The sequence below is a fragment of the Sturnira hondurensis genome, unplaced genomic scaffold (genome assembly GCF_014824575.4).
Source record: "Sturnira hondurensis isolate 20B ecotype Veracruz unplaced genomic scaffold, ASM1482457v3 Scaffold0010173, whole genome shotgun sequence".
Lineage (NCBI taxonomy): Eukaryota > Metazoa > Chordata > Mammalia > Chiroptera > Phyllostomidae > Sturnira > Sturnira hondurensis.
In genome coordinates this window covers 555,445-568,964 of record NW_028082804.1, presented here as the reverse complement: position 1 = coordinate 568,964, position 13,520 = coordinate 555,445, and the positions used below count along the sequence as shown (strand labels likewise).

General features: G+C 42.8%; 1 protein-coding gene across 5 annotated transcripts in view; it reads left to right on the top strand.

Annotated features, from left to right (window-relative positions):
* PEX5L (peroxisomal biogenesis factor 5 like) overlaps positions 1 to 6,819 on the top strand; it is a 215,772-nt gene extending 208,953 nt beyond the window's left edge. For all 5 annotated transcript variants that reach the window (XM_037058792.1, XM_037058795.1, XM_037058794.1 and 2 more), the window contains 4 exons: positions 97 to 294; positions 948 to 1,113; positions 1,502 to 1,659; positions 4,827 to 6,819. In XM_037058792.1, coding sequence (XP_036914687.1) covers positions 97 to 294; positions 948 to 1,113; positions 1,502 to 1,659; positions 4,827 to 5,031 — 727 coding nt within the window. In that variant the 3' untranslated portion in view covers positions 5,032 to 6,819. The remainder of the gene's footprint in view (positions 1 to 96; positions 295 to 947; positions 1,114 to 1,501; positions 1,660 to 4,826) is intronic.
* Positions 6,820 to 13,520: the final 6,701 nt, after the last annotated feature.

Below are 13,520 nucleotides of genomic sequence, written 5' to 3'. Positions count from 1 at the left end.
CATTTAATTGATAAAAATCTCAAATTTTCTAAAGAACTGTTCAGACTCTGGCTTCAAAACAAATCTGAAATTGGCTTCCCCCCCCCTTTCTTTCAGGTGCTTAGAATTGCAGCCCAATAACTTGAAAGCTCTGATGGCTTTGGCTGTGAGTTATACTAACACTGGCCATCAGCAGGACGCCTGTGAGGCTCTAAAGAATTGGATTAGACAAAACCCAAAGTACAAATACCTTGTGAAGAGCAAGAAGGGATCTCCAGGCCTCACTCGGAGGATGTCTAAGTCTCCGGTTGATAGGTATCCTTCTCATTAATTACACCCTTATACACAATTAATCACCATAACGGTAATTAACGAGCCTCGGGCCCCGCCACCACCCCTGCCAGGTGGCTTGTGGGGAAGCAGTCTGCCAGAGGGGCAGCACTGATCTGAAAGGCTGAGCTGAGATCAGAGCCAACCCTGGGACACCTGGTCCACACTGCAGGCACTCACAGACATTTATCCAAGTGCCATACTTGAAAGCCAAATTTGGGCATATAATTAACCCGAAATAAATTATAATTAGTAACAATGTGCCAGGTTTTATAAAGCCTGAAAATTAGGTATGAGGAAAAATGGAAGTCCGTTCTTCTGGAATTGTGTTTCTACCAGCAACTAAGCACGATATGTTAAACCCTTTCTCAAGGAGGCCTGGGGGCCCATGGCCCTAGGGTGCTCTACATGGCCACTCAGAGGGCGGCAGAACTCTCCTCGCACTGTTTGTGCTCCACGAGATATGTCAGAACCACCAGGAGCTGTTTCCACCATGTAGTATTCACCGTCCTCGTAATGCTACGATATTTTAAGCAAAATGTTTCCATTCTGTCATGTTTTCTCGGAACAGAGAACATAATGGTAAATCATTTATGTTCATACTATTTGGATTACAAATCTAATTTCCCCCCTGGTAGCTCTGTTCTGGAAGGAGTGAAGGAATTATATCTGGAAGCTGCCCACCAAAATGGAGATGTGATCGACCCAGATCTGCAGACAGGTCTGGGGGTTCTGTTCCACCTGAGTGGGGAATTTAATAGAGCAATCGATGCATTTAATGCTGCCTTAACCGTTCGACCTGAGGTAAGTGCACAGCAAGAAACCGTGAGGTTCTCTGTTTAAAAAAAAAAATTCACAGGATGTACTTTGTACATTTTTGCTACATTTTATTTCCCTGCCCAGTGGTTTAAAGTGATCAGTACTAACAGATGCTACTGTGGCTGTTAATACTTAAGTACCTAAAATAGAAACGCGAATTGCCTGACGGCATCAAATGGTAGCTGCCCCCTGATGAGTGAGAGTCATTTCACCAAGCAGCCATAAAGATTCCTGAGTCATTCGCCACGTCATGGCCCCTGTCTGTGAGCACTGGGTAAATTTTTAGCCTTCGTCCTCCTTCTGCGGGAAATCTGAGAACATTCCGTCGCTGTGGCTTGTGCTGGTTGTTACAGCATTCCCCTTTCCTCTTCAGGACTACTCATTATGGAACCGTCTGGGGGCGACCCTGGCCAACGGAGACCGCAGCGAGGAAGCCGTGGAGGCCTACACGCGCGCGCTGGAGATCCAGCCCGGCTTCATCCGATCCAGATACAACCTGGGCATAAGCTGCATCAACCTGGGCGCCTACAGGTGAAGTATGGTCGCCAGCAGGGGGCCGAGAGCCCCGCTCAGGGCTGAGATTGAACAACCTGAAAGGCTGTTTGCCGCTCAAAAATGTCTGCTTTGTAGGAGGAATCCTCCTCCTCCTCCTGTTAAGGTTAAGCTGGAAACTTGCGACCCTGGGGCCTGTTGGCTCTAGAGCTTCTCCGTCCGTGCAGCGCAGCAACCACGCGGGCATCTTGGGAAACGTAGAGTCCCAGGCCCCTCCTCTAGAGACTTTGATTCAGTCAGCCGGTTGAGACAGGTTAGCTGCTCTTTTAACACCCCGCCAAGAGCAACTCTTTGAGAAACATGAATAGTCCAAACGGTCTTCCGGGGAAGGAAAAGAAAACCTGGGCGTGGGGGGACAGGAGAACCCAGCAACACGGCAAAATGACTTAAGAAGACTCTAGGGCCAGTTTTTGGCCAAGCACCAGCCAGAATCCAGGTTCTCTAAATCTAATTTACTAATAAAGTGAGTAATAAAAAAATTCTTAAAGGAAGTAGTTTTAAACGGTGGGTTTATGTGTAATGTCGTTCTTCTCTCACGATTGCTTGCTGTCACCCGGGTCTTCGTCCTCTCGAATCTCTCCCCATCAGTGGGTCGACGGGGACCACAGATGACCTTTGTTTCTTTTGGGTAATCAAAGCGTGACTCTTTTTCTTCTTTCTTTTTCTATTTTTTAAATTTGCTAAGTAAACAGGCATTGTTTTCATAACTGGGGGAAAAAGGACTAAACTTTAGTTTTAAACCCCACCGCCACCCCAAAAGTCAAACCCTTTCTCATTCTCGGGGAGAGCCAGGCCTTTAGAATTAGATACTCTTGGGTTCAAATCATAGTTCTGCCATTTATTGGTTTATGACACTGAGCACATAACTTTGACCCTTAGTTTCTTCACCTGCTTTAAACAAAGCGGGCATTAATAATGTGGATCTCGCAGGATCATCGTGCGGCTTAAGTGTAACTGCCTGGCACAGAGCAGATGCTGGAAGCGGAGCAGGAGTCAGTGTGTGACTGTCACTGCCACCGCATTGGCATCATTATCACTATTACTTGGATGAGGCATCAGAGAGCCACATCCCTGGACTGCCTTCTTTTGACATCTGAAGAACTGCCGTCTCTGAACTGCATTGAGACATCGTGCCTTTGGCAAATACTGAGGCTTTAGAAACCAGTTGCTTCACTTATAACAAAGGGATCTTAGAACATTCATTAGTCATTGGATTATACTCTGTCCCCCAGAAGGATCTTGCTCAGGTCAAAGGTAGGGGAAGTGAGTGACCCCTGAGCGGCTGGTCTGTTTTATTTTATGAACAACCTGGTGGAGTGGGTGGCTAGCTGAGGGGCTCGTTTGCATCAGCTGTGCAGAGGGCTGGAGGGGACCAGTCTCTATGGCCTGACAGTGTCTATTTTGTATGTTAACTTCACTCCTGGCTTTGTCTGATTTCCCTAACCCGATTTTACCTTTACCCCTTTTATTCACTTATGTTTTATAAAACACCTTAGGTCTTTTTTTTTGGAACAGAGAAAGATGTAAGTACATACATACATACATACATACAGGCATATTGAATTGAATTAAAGGAGGCTTTTATAAAACTTCCAGATTAGTTTTTTTATTAATTGTAACTTCTTAGTGTAGAAAACATACTTGAGGGGCCAATAAAACACTTTCTTGGTGTTCGCAGATATAAGCCTAGCAGGGTAACTATTTGCCAGAGGCAGTGAAGGTCCCTGACAGGTGGGAATGGGTAACTCTGGCAGTAGGAACCTTTTGTCCTCAAGCAGACAGTATCCTGTACAAAAGCAAGTTGATGTTAGGGCTGCTGCATAAAAGACAAATGCCTGGTTAAATCTGAATCTCATATAAACAGTAACTAATTTTTTAGGGTAAGTATTTTCCAAGCATTGCATGGGGCATACTTATCCTGAAAATCATTTGTTTTTTATCTAAAATGCAAATGTTTCTGTGTATCCTGAATCCTTTGTGACTAAATTTGTCCATCTGGATCAAATGGCAACTTTGGAACATCTCAGCTAAGCCTAGTGGGTCTTACACTGTCATGCTGGGTATGGGAAACCTTGTGATGTGATAAACATCTTGCATTTTTTTTTCCTGACAAAAAGAGATCAAGTGAGACCTAAACCTTAAATGAATCCTGAAAATAAGTTTAATTTGAGGCGTAAACAAGTGCATATGAATAACAACCCTCAACGGAAATGTGACTGGGTACAAACACTTCCGTACCCGCCAAAGTCTGGGACCTCTCTCCCAAGAGCGGCAGGCCAGTGTGTACGAGCTGTAACACTCACCGTGTCATCTACACTTCCCATAAAGCATCAGAGCCAAGCCCTACCCTAGTACGGTATACAGTTGAAATAAGGAGAGGACATTGTTGGCCCGAAACTTGGGTACAGCTGCAAACACTGCCCTTCTGACAGTCGGAGCTCCAGCGTGAAGCTTAGACCAATGAATCTTAACCGTTTCAAAAGTGAGGGCCCCTTCTTAATGAAAAAAGAAATCTCATCCTCCTTGACAGTAACACAGAGTGGCGCAAAAGTAGGTTTACAGTTGTTTCTATGGAAAATCATTGAAAAGTTAATAATTCAATGATTAACAAAAATAATCCAAGAATAAACTTTGTTTTCTGTAATCACAGCTGTAAACCTAGGAATTCCAGACTCGGGGCTCTGATAACAAACTCAGCTGAACCCGGCTGCGTTTCCTCTTTCTACCGCCAATAGGAAAAGTCAGGCCACTTACTTTCTGAGTGAGGCCAGATGCTTCCTTTCAACCCTAGTTACATAAACCACATCTGCAAACGGATTACATCTTCAAATCACTCCTGCGGTAGGGGAAAAGTGAATGCACTAAAGAGTTAGCAATGGTTTGGGCATTATTCTTCCTCTCCCACATGACATTCCTAAAATAAAAATTGCTTTGCTCTCTTCTTTCCGATTTCACTACATTTAACAATGACTTTTCATGGGAAAATCATGACAGAATTAGAAAGTTGTTCATCTGATGATCCGAGACACCATAGAAAAAGGTGGTTTGGGGTTTTAGACTGAAATAACGTCATCCATTATTATTGTCTTGTTTGCTCTTTCTAAAACCTGCCATATGCTTAAGTGTCTCTTTCTCTACCCTCTTAGAGAAGCAGTCAGCAATTTTCTCACTGCCCTCAGTCTGCAGAGAAAGAGCCGGAATCAACAGCAAGTTCCCCATCCTGCCATCTCCGGGAACATCTGGTCTGCCCTCCGAATTGCGCTTTCTCTGATGGACCAACCAGAACTCTTCCAGGCGGCTAATCTCGGTGACCTGGATGTCCTCCTGAGAGCTTTCAACTTGGATCCTTGAAGGAAAAGGAAAATAATAATAATAACCCTTTGCCTGTACACATCACTGAGAAATGCAAACCTATTTAATTTTTAATCCCAAAAAGGTGAAACCAGATGTTTGAAATGCCGTGGTGATAAAACCCAAGGGAATTCCCACAGACAATGCCCAGGCTCTGTTTAGATCCAAAAGCACAACATGTTGCCTAGAGAGTCAAGGTCAGGCTCGAAAGAAGGATGAAGAGGCTCAAGACAAACCAAGATTAAGTAACTACGTGAATACCCTTTTCACAAGCTGCAAGCTTATCTCAAAACATCTTCAGGTTTTTGTCCCCACTGGTGGCTGATGACATATCGAAGGAACGTGCCCATGGGACACCTGGAGAAAGCACTGCCCCAGATCAGGGAATTCTGACTATTTCTGAACTGTCCTCTGCAATTCCCCCTTTTAGAAAGACTGAACATAGTCTGGGCCAAAGTGCATGCACAAATATTAACTCAACTAAAAAGAGGCATTGCTTAAACCTATTCCAATTTTAACTTCTATTGTAGCTTTTTGATTCCAGAGAGGCTTTGCTGTCAAAGGCAGTTTTTGCACTAGAAATTTTTGCTGTTCCCAATCAAAACTTTTTGGGGACTGTATATATGCACTTTAATATCTTATTTATGCCTTGCTGGAGTTTTGTTTTGTTGCTCCAATTTTTAACTTGGGGGTAAAAGATTTGAGAACTCAGCCTTGTTAGATCAGTGGACCAAATAAAAATTCCTGAAAATAGTTTTTTCACAGGGTAGGGTTTTGAAGGAGTGTTTTTCTTAAAGCAGGTATGACATAGGGTATAAATATGCAAACACAGACCTTATGCACGTGCTGTCTGGGACTGTGCGAATTTAAGTAGGAGATAAGATACTGTCTCTTCATGCATTGTCTGCAGGGCAAACGTGTGATGATATCAGGATTTCTACTGAGTTTAACATTAACTTGCCTAAATATCATATTTTCCTCACTCACTGTCCTGCACACTGATATTCCTTTTAAACTGCTAGCATTTTAAATAGTATTTCTTAGGACTGATAAACACATTTTTCCTAACAATTGTATTTTCTTAGTTCTATAATAATCTGCATTGCTCACCCTTTTGCATTCTAAGTGAGAGAGACCAGTATTCTCCAGCGGAATCCCACTGAGTGGCGGAGGTTTCCTAGGAAAGATGCATGGCCCTAAGGCTCTCGTTTGGAACATTTACCAACTTACCAGGACTTCCTGTTGGGAGTGGTGTTTTAGTTCATTGATTACATTCCACTCAGTTCTTTGGAGTGTTTTGTGCTTGTTGGGGGCTTAGTGATTGTTTGGACAGGCATCATTTTTTTAGAGGATTAGAAAAGTTGTCTGTAAAATGCTGACCACAATATAGTCTCACCAATACCCAATTCTGGTAATTTGCCCCAGTAAGTGGTCTCATTCTTCTTCAGTTTGTCTCCTTCCTTCCCCCAAGTCTTCCCCAAGGCACTCTGATCCCAGCTTTCTTCCCGTTCTTAGGTGGTTATACTAATGACTACAGCTACCAAGCAAAACAGCATTTGCATCAAGACAGCTCAGTGGATGGGGGAGCGAGCTTCTCCTTGTGAGAGGGGATGTACGCCCACACTGAACTGGAGGTGCAGGTGGAAGTTGTCCCCTCTGTTACATTTGAGATTCTTGACATAAGAAGCGGTCTCAGGTGAACATGAAATCACAAATCCTTGAGGCTTACACATACAGGGTGTCCAACCCGTGGCCCACAGGCCGTGTGTGACCCAGGATGGCTATGAATGTGGCCCAACACAAAATCGTAAATTCACTTAAAACATTGTGAGATGTTTTTGTTTTCATTAGTGTTTGTGTATTTAATGTTTGGCCCAAGACAACTCCTCTTCTTCCCGTGTGGCCCAGAGACGCCAGAAGGTTGGCCTCCCGCTCCCCAACAAAGAGTCTAGGGCACTGAGGCAGAAGCTTGGACACTCTCTGTCGAAGCTCACTTGGGCCAGGGCGCCTCCAGCTGGACGGACATCGGGAGGCAGAGGCTGTAAGGCACTCACCGCCGGGCAGTGGTGACTCCACAGTCACCACCTACTTCCCTTGAGCTCAGCGATATTTGCGAGAACGGTATTCTTGACAATTTTAGAATCCTAGAACCTTGGCCAGGGAAGGACTCTGAGGGCCAGCCTCCAAGCCGTGGTAGCTGCCTGTTTGAATATCCCTGATGGAATAGTGCCTCTTCTCGGCATGCTGCTGCCTCCTCCCCAACTCCGGACATTCGGCTGGCCAGCTGACTCACATCCATTGCAAAGCAACTTTTACACATGTTGTTTGTGATACCCTTCTATACTTTCAATGGTAACTGAATTCGCAGTGATAACTATAGGCTGCTTCCTCAGCTCTGCAGCCACTCTGTACATGAGATCAGTGACAACTTAATGTCTGAGAGTGGGGTGGATACAGTGTACGTAGATGGCTGCAGCATGAGATGGCACACAAACACTTTGACGCACCTTGATGGTTGCCAAGTGGTGGCAGGTTCGGGGCCCATTTTAATTCGCTCTTTGAATACAAAGCAACTCAAACTCAGAGGCGTGGTTTTAGGGGAGAATAAACAATCTTCTGTTCTCATCATAACTCGGTAATTTGCAGAGCATTTGGGAGGACCTTCTCGGATATATCTAGTGTCCATCAGAACTAAGATTTTCATAAGCTGTTTCCTGTTAAGAAGTGTAGAATTATTGCCCGGGACATTTTTCAATGATATTTTTAATAAAATTAAGTTAAAAGTTACTAAAAAGCAAATCAGAGCACCACCCAAAATTAAGTAGCAAAATTTCAGAAGTCTTTATTGCATGTATCTTTTTTGTAAGTGTATACACATTTTTTAAAGGGAAAACTTTTTTGGTATCTTACTGTCATGGCATAAAATTGTCATTTATATTACCCTTTTCGTTTGAAAGAGTAGAATGACCGTGGTTCCCTCTGAGGCACTCTGGGAAGGCTGAGGTTTTTCTTCCTTTTATTACTCAGTAACAGCCCAGGATCTCCTGGAGGATAATATAATTTTACGAGAGTGGCCACTCGGTTGCGTAGATGTGACTTTCAAGGACTGATTTCACCAGGAGACTGAATGAAAATGCAGAGAAGGCCAGCGACCATCGCTGGATTCCAAACACACTGTGTCTGTGTCCAGTGGGCTATCTGTGCCACCACACCCTGATGTGAGGAGGAGTCGCAGGCATGGAGAAGAGGGGGAAGGAGTAAAGTGTTGACCTACTGGGCCGTTCATTGAGTCATCATTCCCTTTGCTTTCTCCCAAGATCGCTCCCCGTGACTCCCTGACAGAAAGGCAGCTCTTGTCCACAGAGGCACTTCCACAGAAAACTGTGAGCTGTGCTTTCTCAACCAGAGTTTCAACTAAAACAGCAAATTAGTGATATTTAACTGTGTTGGAATGTCCAGAACACACTCACTTTCACAGTTTTATGCCATTTCTTCATTCTTTTTCTTTAAAGAGAGCTAGTGTATTGAATTTTGGGTCCATGTGTAGATACTCCTACTAGATACATCTTTGTAATATATTCTTGCTACACAAGCAAAACTTAAATGCAATTGTCCTAGTCCCACTTGTAACAGGAGCTCCCAAACTATTTACCATAAACTGTGCGAGCTCCTTGGGAATATAAAAAACAAGATGGTCTTTCTGTGTCCTTTCTCCACTTGTCCCTGAATCAGTTCCACAGGAGTGGGCTATACTCTCACCGGGTTGCTGCTGTTCAATTCTGCCTTGAAATGCTGCTAAAAGCATTCTAGAAACAGGGTATTCTGAAGGCTTAATTTGTGTGCCATCTTTTTCAGGCCTCCTATTATAGAAATTATTGCACCTATGTCATTTAATGCACATACATCATTTTAACTTTGTAAAATAATTTCAAGTTCATTCCCTCTCTGGATTTTGCTACACAGTTTATCTTCTCAGTATTTACAGAACTGGTTGAATTGTTTTGAACTAAGAAGTAGATACATATTTTTTTTTAAGAGTGTTGGGAGACAAACTCTGGCATAAGGTTTGTAAAAAGGGAATTTTTACAAAATAAAACATTTAACCTCAGGTACAAAAATAATGCATGCATTAGTACTTGCAAATCTGCCTACTTAAATTATTAACCACAGCATGCAACCTAACGTTACTGAATGTAAATTTACCCAGAGCATGGTTAAGTTTCACAGGTTAGCTTATTTCACCTTGCTTCTGAACAAGGAAGCATATTCATGACCTTTGTGTTATGGTTTTTGTGTTTGTTTTTAATATCCTGTCCTTGAGGTTGTTTACAGGCCATCACACCGAACTGAACAGATGTTCATGTGTCTGTCTGAGCAGAGTTGCAGCCAGTGCCAAACTAATCCTCCGAGGAATCCAGGTACCGGGCCATCCACACGATTTTTAACAACCAGTAGAGGCAAACAGATCTAAAACTTAAGCAAAATCCATGTATCTGAAAGCTCCTAAACACAATCATGTTGATTGCTTCAGCTCAGCTTTGGGTTCTAAACGCCGAATAGTGCACTTCAAATTGTTTCCTAAAAGTTTAGGAATGAGAAATAGTGACATTCTAAACAAGGGGAGGGGTCAGGGTAATGTCAGGCACATGCAAACCACTATAAGGTGAAGTGAACATGGGGCCTTAATATCCACAAGTGTCACATTAGCTGGTGTGTGGCTGTCACCCCCTTGTCCTCAACACGGCCCCATTCATATGGTAGGGTAGCTACTCAGGTCCAGATCCCTGAAGAAGCTGGACTTGGTCAATACGTCTAAAAACACTGCAATTCAGGGGTGATGATTTCAGGCTCACCCAGACCAACTCTGAAGTCTTCTCACTGCCTTTTTTTGTCATCCCTGCTGTGTGAAAAAATAAGGACAAGGAAACCAGAATTGGAGGGAGCAAAGCTCAGTACGGCCGTAGGGACTCTTACCACAGAGCAGTTCTGTCACCATGTCACACCCCTACACCCCCCTATGCATACATTCAAGCTCGGAGATAGAACCCCCAAACACAGAGCAAGAACCCTCGAGTAGAGGCATTAAAGAGTTAAGAGGAGAACATCAAAGTGTGAGATTTAACGAACTGACACATGGTATTTTGCCTTGAGTAAAGTTCCCACTACTTACAGCCTTTGCAGAATGACCGAAATGACACTCTACAAACATGGGCGACAGTCTCAGAACAGGTTTCTCTACAAGAAAGCGCGAACTTGCAATGTCGAGAAGTGTTGTAGCAAAGCCCCGACAGGCTCAGTGGGAGCCTCTTAGAAAGCTGCACTCAAAGTAATATTAAGATGGAAAAAAGGACAATTTGTTTAGCCATAAAACGTGCTTTCTTTCCTTTGATTCTCTTGGAGAGGGAAAGGGTATGACATGAAAAGGCCCAGGGTATAGACACACTCAACCAGGTTGTGAGGCCCGTTCACTGAGGCACAGATGCCGTAGGGTAATCGCACCGTGTTCGCGGCTGGAAAGGTGTCCAGGAGTTAAAGGAGATAAAGCCTAAATTTTAACCAACCTCCTTTCAATTTTCCCCATACCGCCTAACCCAAACCCTCTTCAATTTTCATTGCCCAAATTTGTTTACATCGGTTGAATAAAACCTGATTAATTTAATAAACTTTTTACAAACTAAAACAAGCATTTATTAACTATTTAGAAAAGACATTTCTATATATTTTGTATATCTATGAATACTGTATACCTAGTCTAACCTAAAAATATTGTTTGGAGACATTCTGTGATGCTTCATTATGCTCAGTAATGTTTAAAATCTCGCAATTTCATTTTTAAGCTAAAATAGGTATCAAAGAGGAATTTAACTTAAATGTTTACATTGAGTTTCTAAATTAATACCCTGAATTAAGTGACCCATAGTAAATTAATGGCAATGCGGGGAGTGGGGTGTAAAAGTTACTGGCATACTATGTGGTATCATGTCTGTGTATTTAGTGAAATATTATGTAACATAGCACAACTCTGTTGGGTATTAAGGCTTCTTCTTAGTAGTTCTCTGTGTTGCTCTTTGAAATAAAATTACCACCATAAAATTAATCTATTATATTGATGTGTTTAATTTACTCAGTTGGCTTATAATATACAAAGTATCAAGATTAAGGTAGTATTTTTGTACTATTATTGGAAGCATGCCTTCCTTTTCACATTATTAAATTGTATTTATATTTGTGCAATTTTAAACTATGTTTTCAAATAAATTTTGTGGCTTCAAGATCTTTTCAAAAATCTTTCAAAATGAAATTTGGGGATCAGAATTACTTCAACTCAAATAGGATTCAATTTGTATCGCTGGTTAAAGGCCCTTTCACTGAGTACCACTACACACGATTTTGCATGAGTTAACTGGAAATCGGGGATGCATTTTCAGAGGTAAAATTCTTCCTCTTTTGTTAATTTTTTAAGACTAAAATATTATTTAACCTAAAGTTGGATTTTGTGATTTTTTTTAAGAATAAAAGTGTTAAAATATATTTCAGTTTTAGGGTCTTTTTTTTTCTTTTTTCTCTTTGGATAGTCAATAAATATTTGAGCACCTACTATGTGCAGGTACTGTTCTAGTTCACCAAAGCAGTAAATTAAATCAAACGTGCCCTTGAAGAGCTTTGATTTTTATAAGAGATCAAATACTTTAACAAAAAACAATGTCATGTGCTATGAAGTGCTAGAAGAACCAGGGAAACAAGGCATTGTCTACAGGTAGTCAAGAAATGTTTCTCTCAGGTGACATTTGGGCTAAGATTTAAACAACACAAAGTGCGGTTTGGGACAAGCATTCCTGGCAGAGTCAACAGCTAGTGCAAGATGCCAAGGAATGAGCTTGGTATGTATTCAGGGAGAAAGGAACTCAGGGTAGTGAAGGCTGGGGGCCGGGGAGACCTCAGGACATGTCTAAAGGTGGGAGACCACAGGAGGCCTTCTTAGGGCCGAGAAGTCAAGGGCAGATTCACCCCCGAGCAGAGAGAAGACAGAGTCAGAAATTTCCATGTCTCCGAAACCTTCCTCCCTAAGAGTCCTTGAGTGGTCAGGTTGGTGATGGAGGCAACGGCAGGTCTGGATGAAGACTGATTACATCAGGAGGCTGCAGCACTCCCTTCTCCCTCTTCACCGTCCCCTCTTGATTTGCGGCAGCACTTGACCTTGGTGGAATTCCATTTGCTCCTCTGTAAAATCAGGCTGGGTATCTTTCTTTCCTGCTTCACTGTTATTCTACATAAAGTAAAAAAATATTGTGGCTCCTCTCCCAAGCCCTTGCATAATTCAAAACTATATGTCTCCCGCCCCCACTGGGAAGACTATGCCAGGCCGAGGAAACTTCTCTCAAGATCCAGATTCCTACTCGACATTAAATAGGGCATTTCAAACTCAACACATCCCACTCTGGGCTCCTGACCACCTTTCCTACCATCCCCCACCCCCATCAAGTCTTCTCTATCTTAACTGATTGCAACTACCTTCATCGGTTACTCAGAACAAAAACTTTGAGGTCAGCCTTAGCTACTCTCATTCCCTCACATTCCTCATCCTATCGGCAGGAAATCCTGCTGGTCTTCACCGTCCAACGTAGCCAGAATCTGGCCAACCTTACTACATATACACCCACTGCCACCACCCCGTCTGTCTGAGCCATCTTCCTCTCTCCCCTTGCTCACCACAGAGGCTCCTACCTCCACCCTGGCCCTTCTACCATCTAATCGAAACAAAGAACAAACTTCCTGACACTGGTCTGATCAGGCATTGCTCTGCTTAGGTCCTCACAAGGGCTCTCCTTTCGCACTCAAAAGCCACACCTCCCAATGGCCCCTCTCTGTCCTCCTCTCTCACTACTCTTCCCCCTCATCTCCTCCTTTCAAACCCTGGTCTCTGTGCTGCTGCTCTGACAAAGCAGGTACGTTCCCACACTGGAGCCTCTGCTCCAGCTGGTCCCTCTGACAAGCATATCCTTCCCCCAAAATACCTGTTGGGACGACTTCTTCATTGCCTTCAAGTCTTGCTCCCAACCTCACCTGTCTGTCTTCCCTTAATGCTCTATTTGGGACCACGACCTGAAGCTTCACACCCTGATCTATGAGTATTTCTTTCCATAGCACTTCGTATCTTTCAACATTATTTGTAATTTACTTATTTAGTACCGGTCACTCCTTGCTAGATAATAAACTCAACGAGAGCAGAGATCCTTGTCTATTTACTGATACATCTAAGAAAAATAATGCCTAGCACATAGTAGATGTTTTGTATTTATTGAATATGAGCCATTCATTCTATATAGATTAACAAAATAAACTGGCTTAAAGGAACTCTATCTAAAAAAAATACTTTTGAAAAAAGTTAATAATGTTGGTATAATTTTTTTAAATGGGTTTAAATGGAAAAAAAAGGTCAAAACCTCCATAGGATGAAAACACTGATGTATATGGGTTTCCGTGGTAAT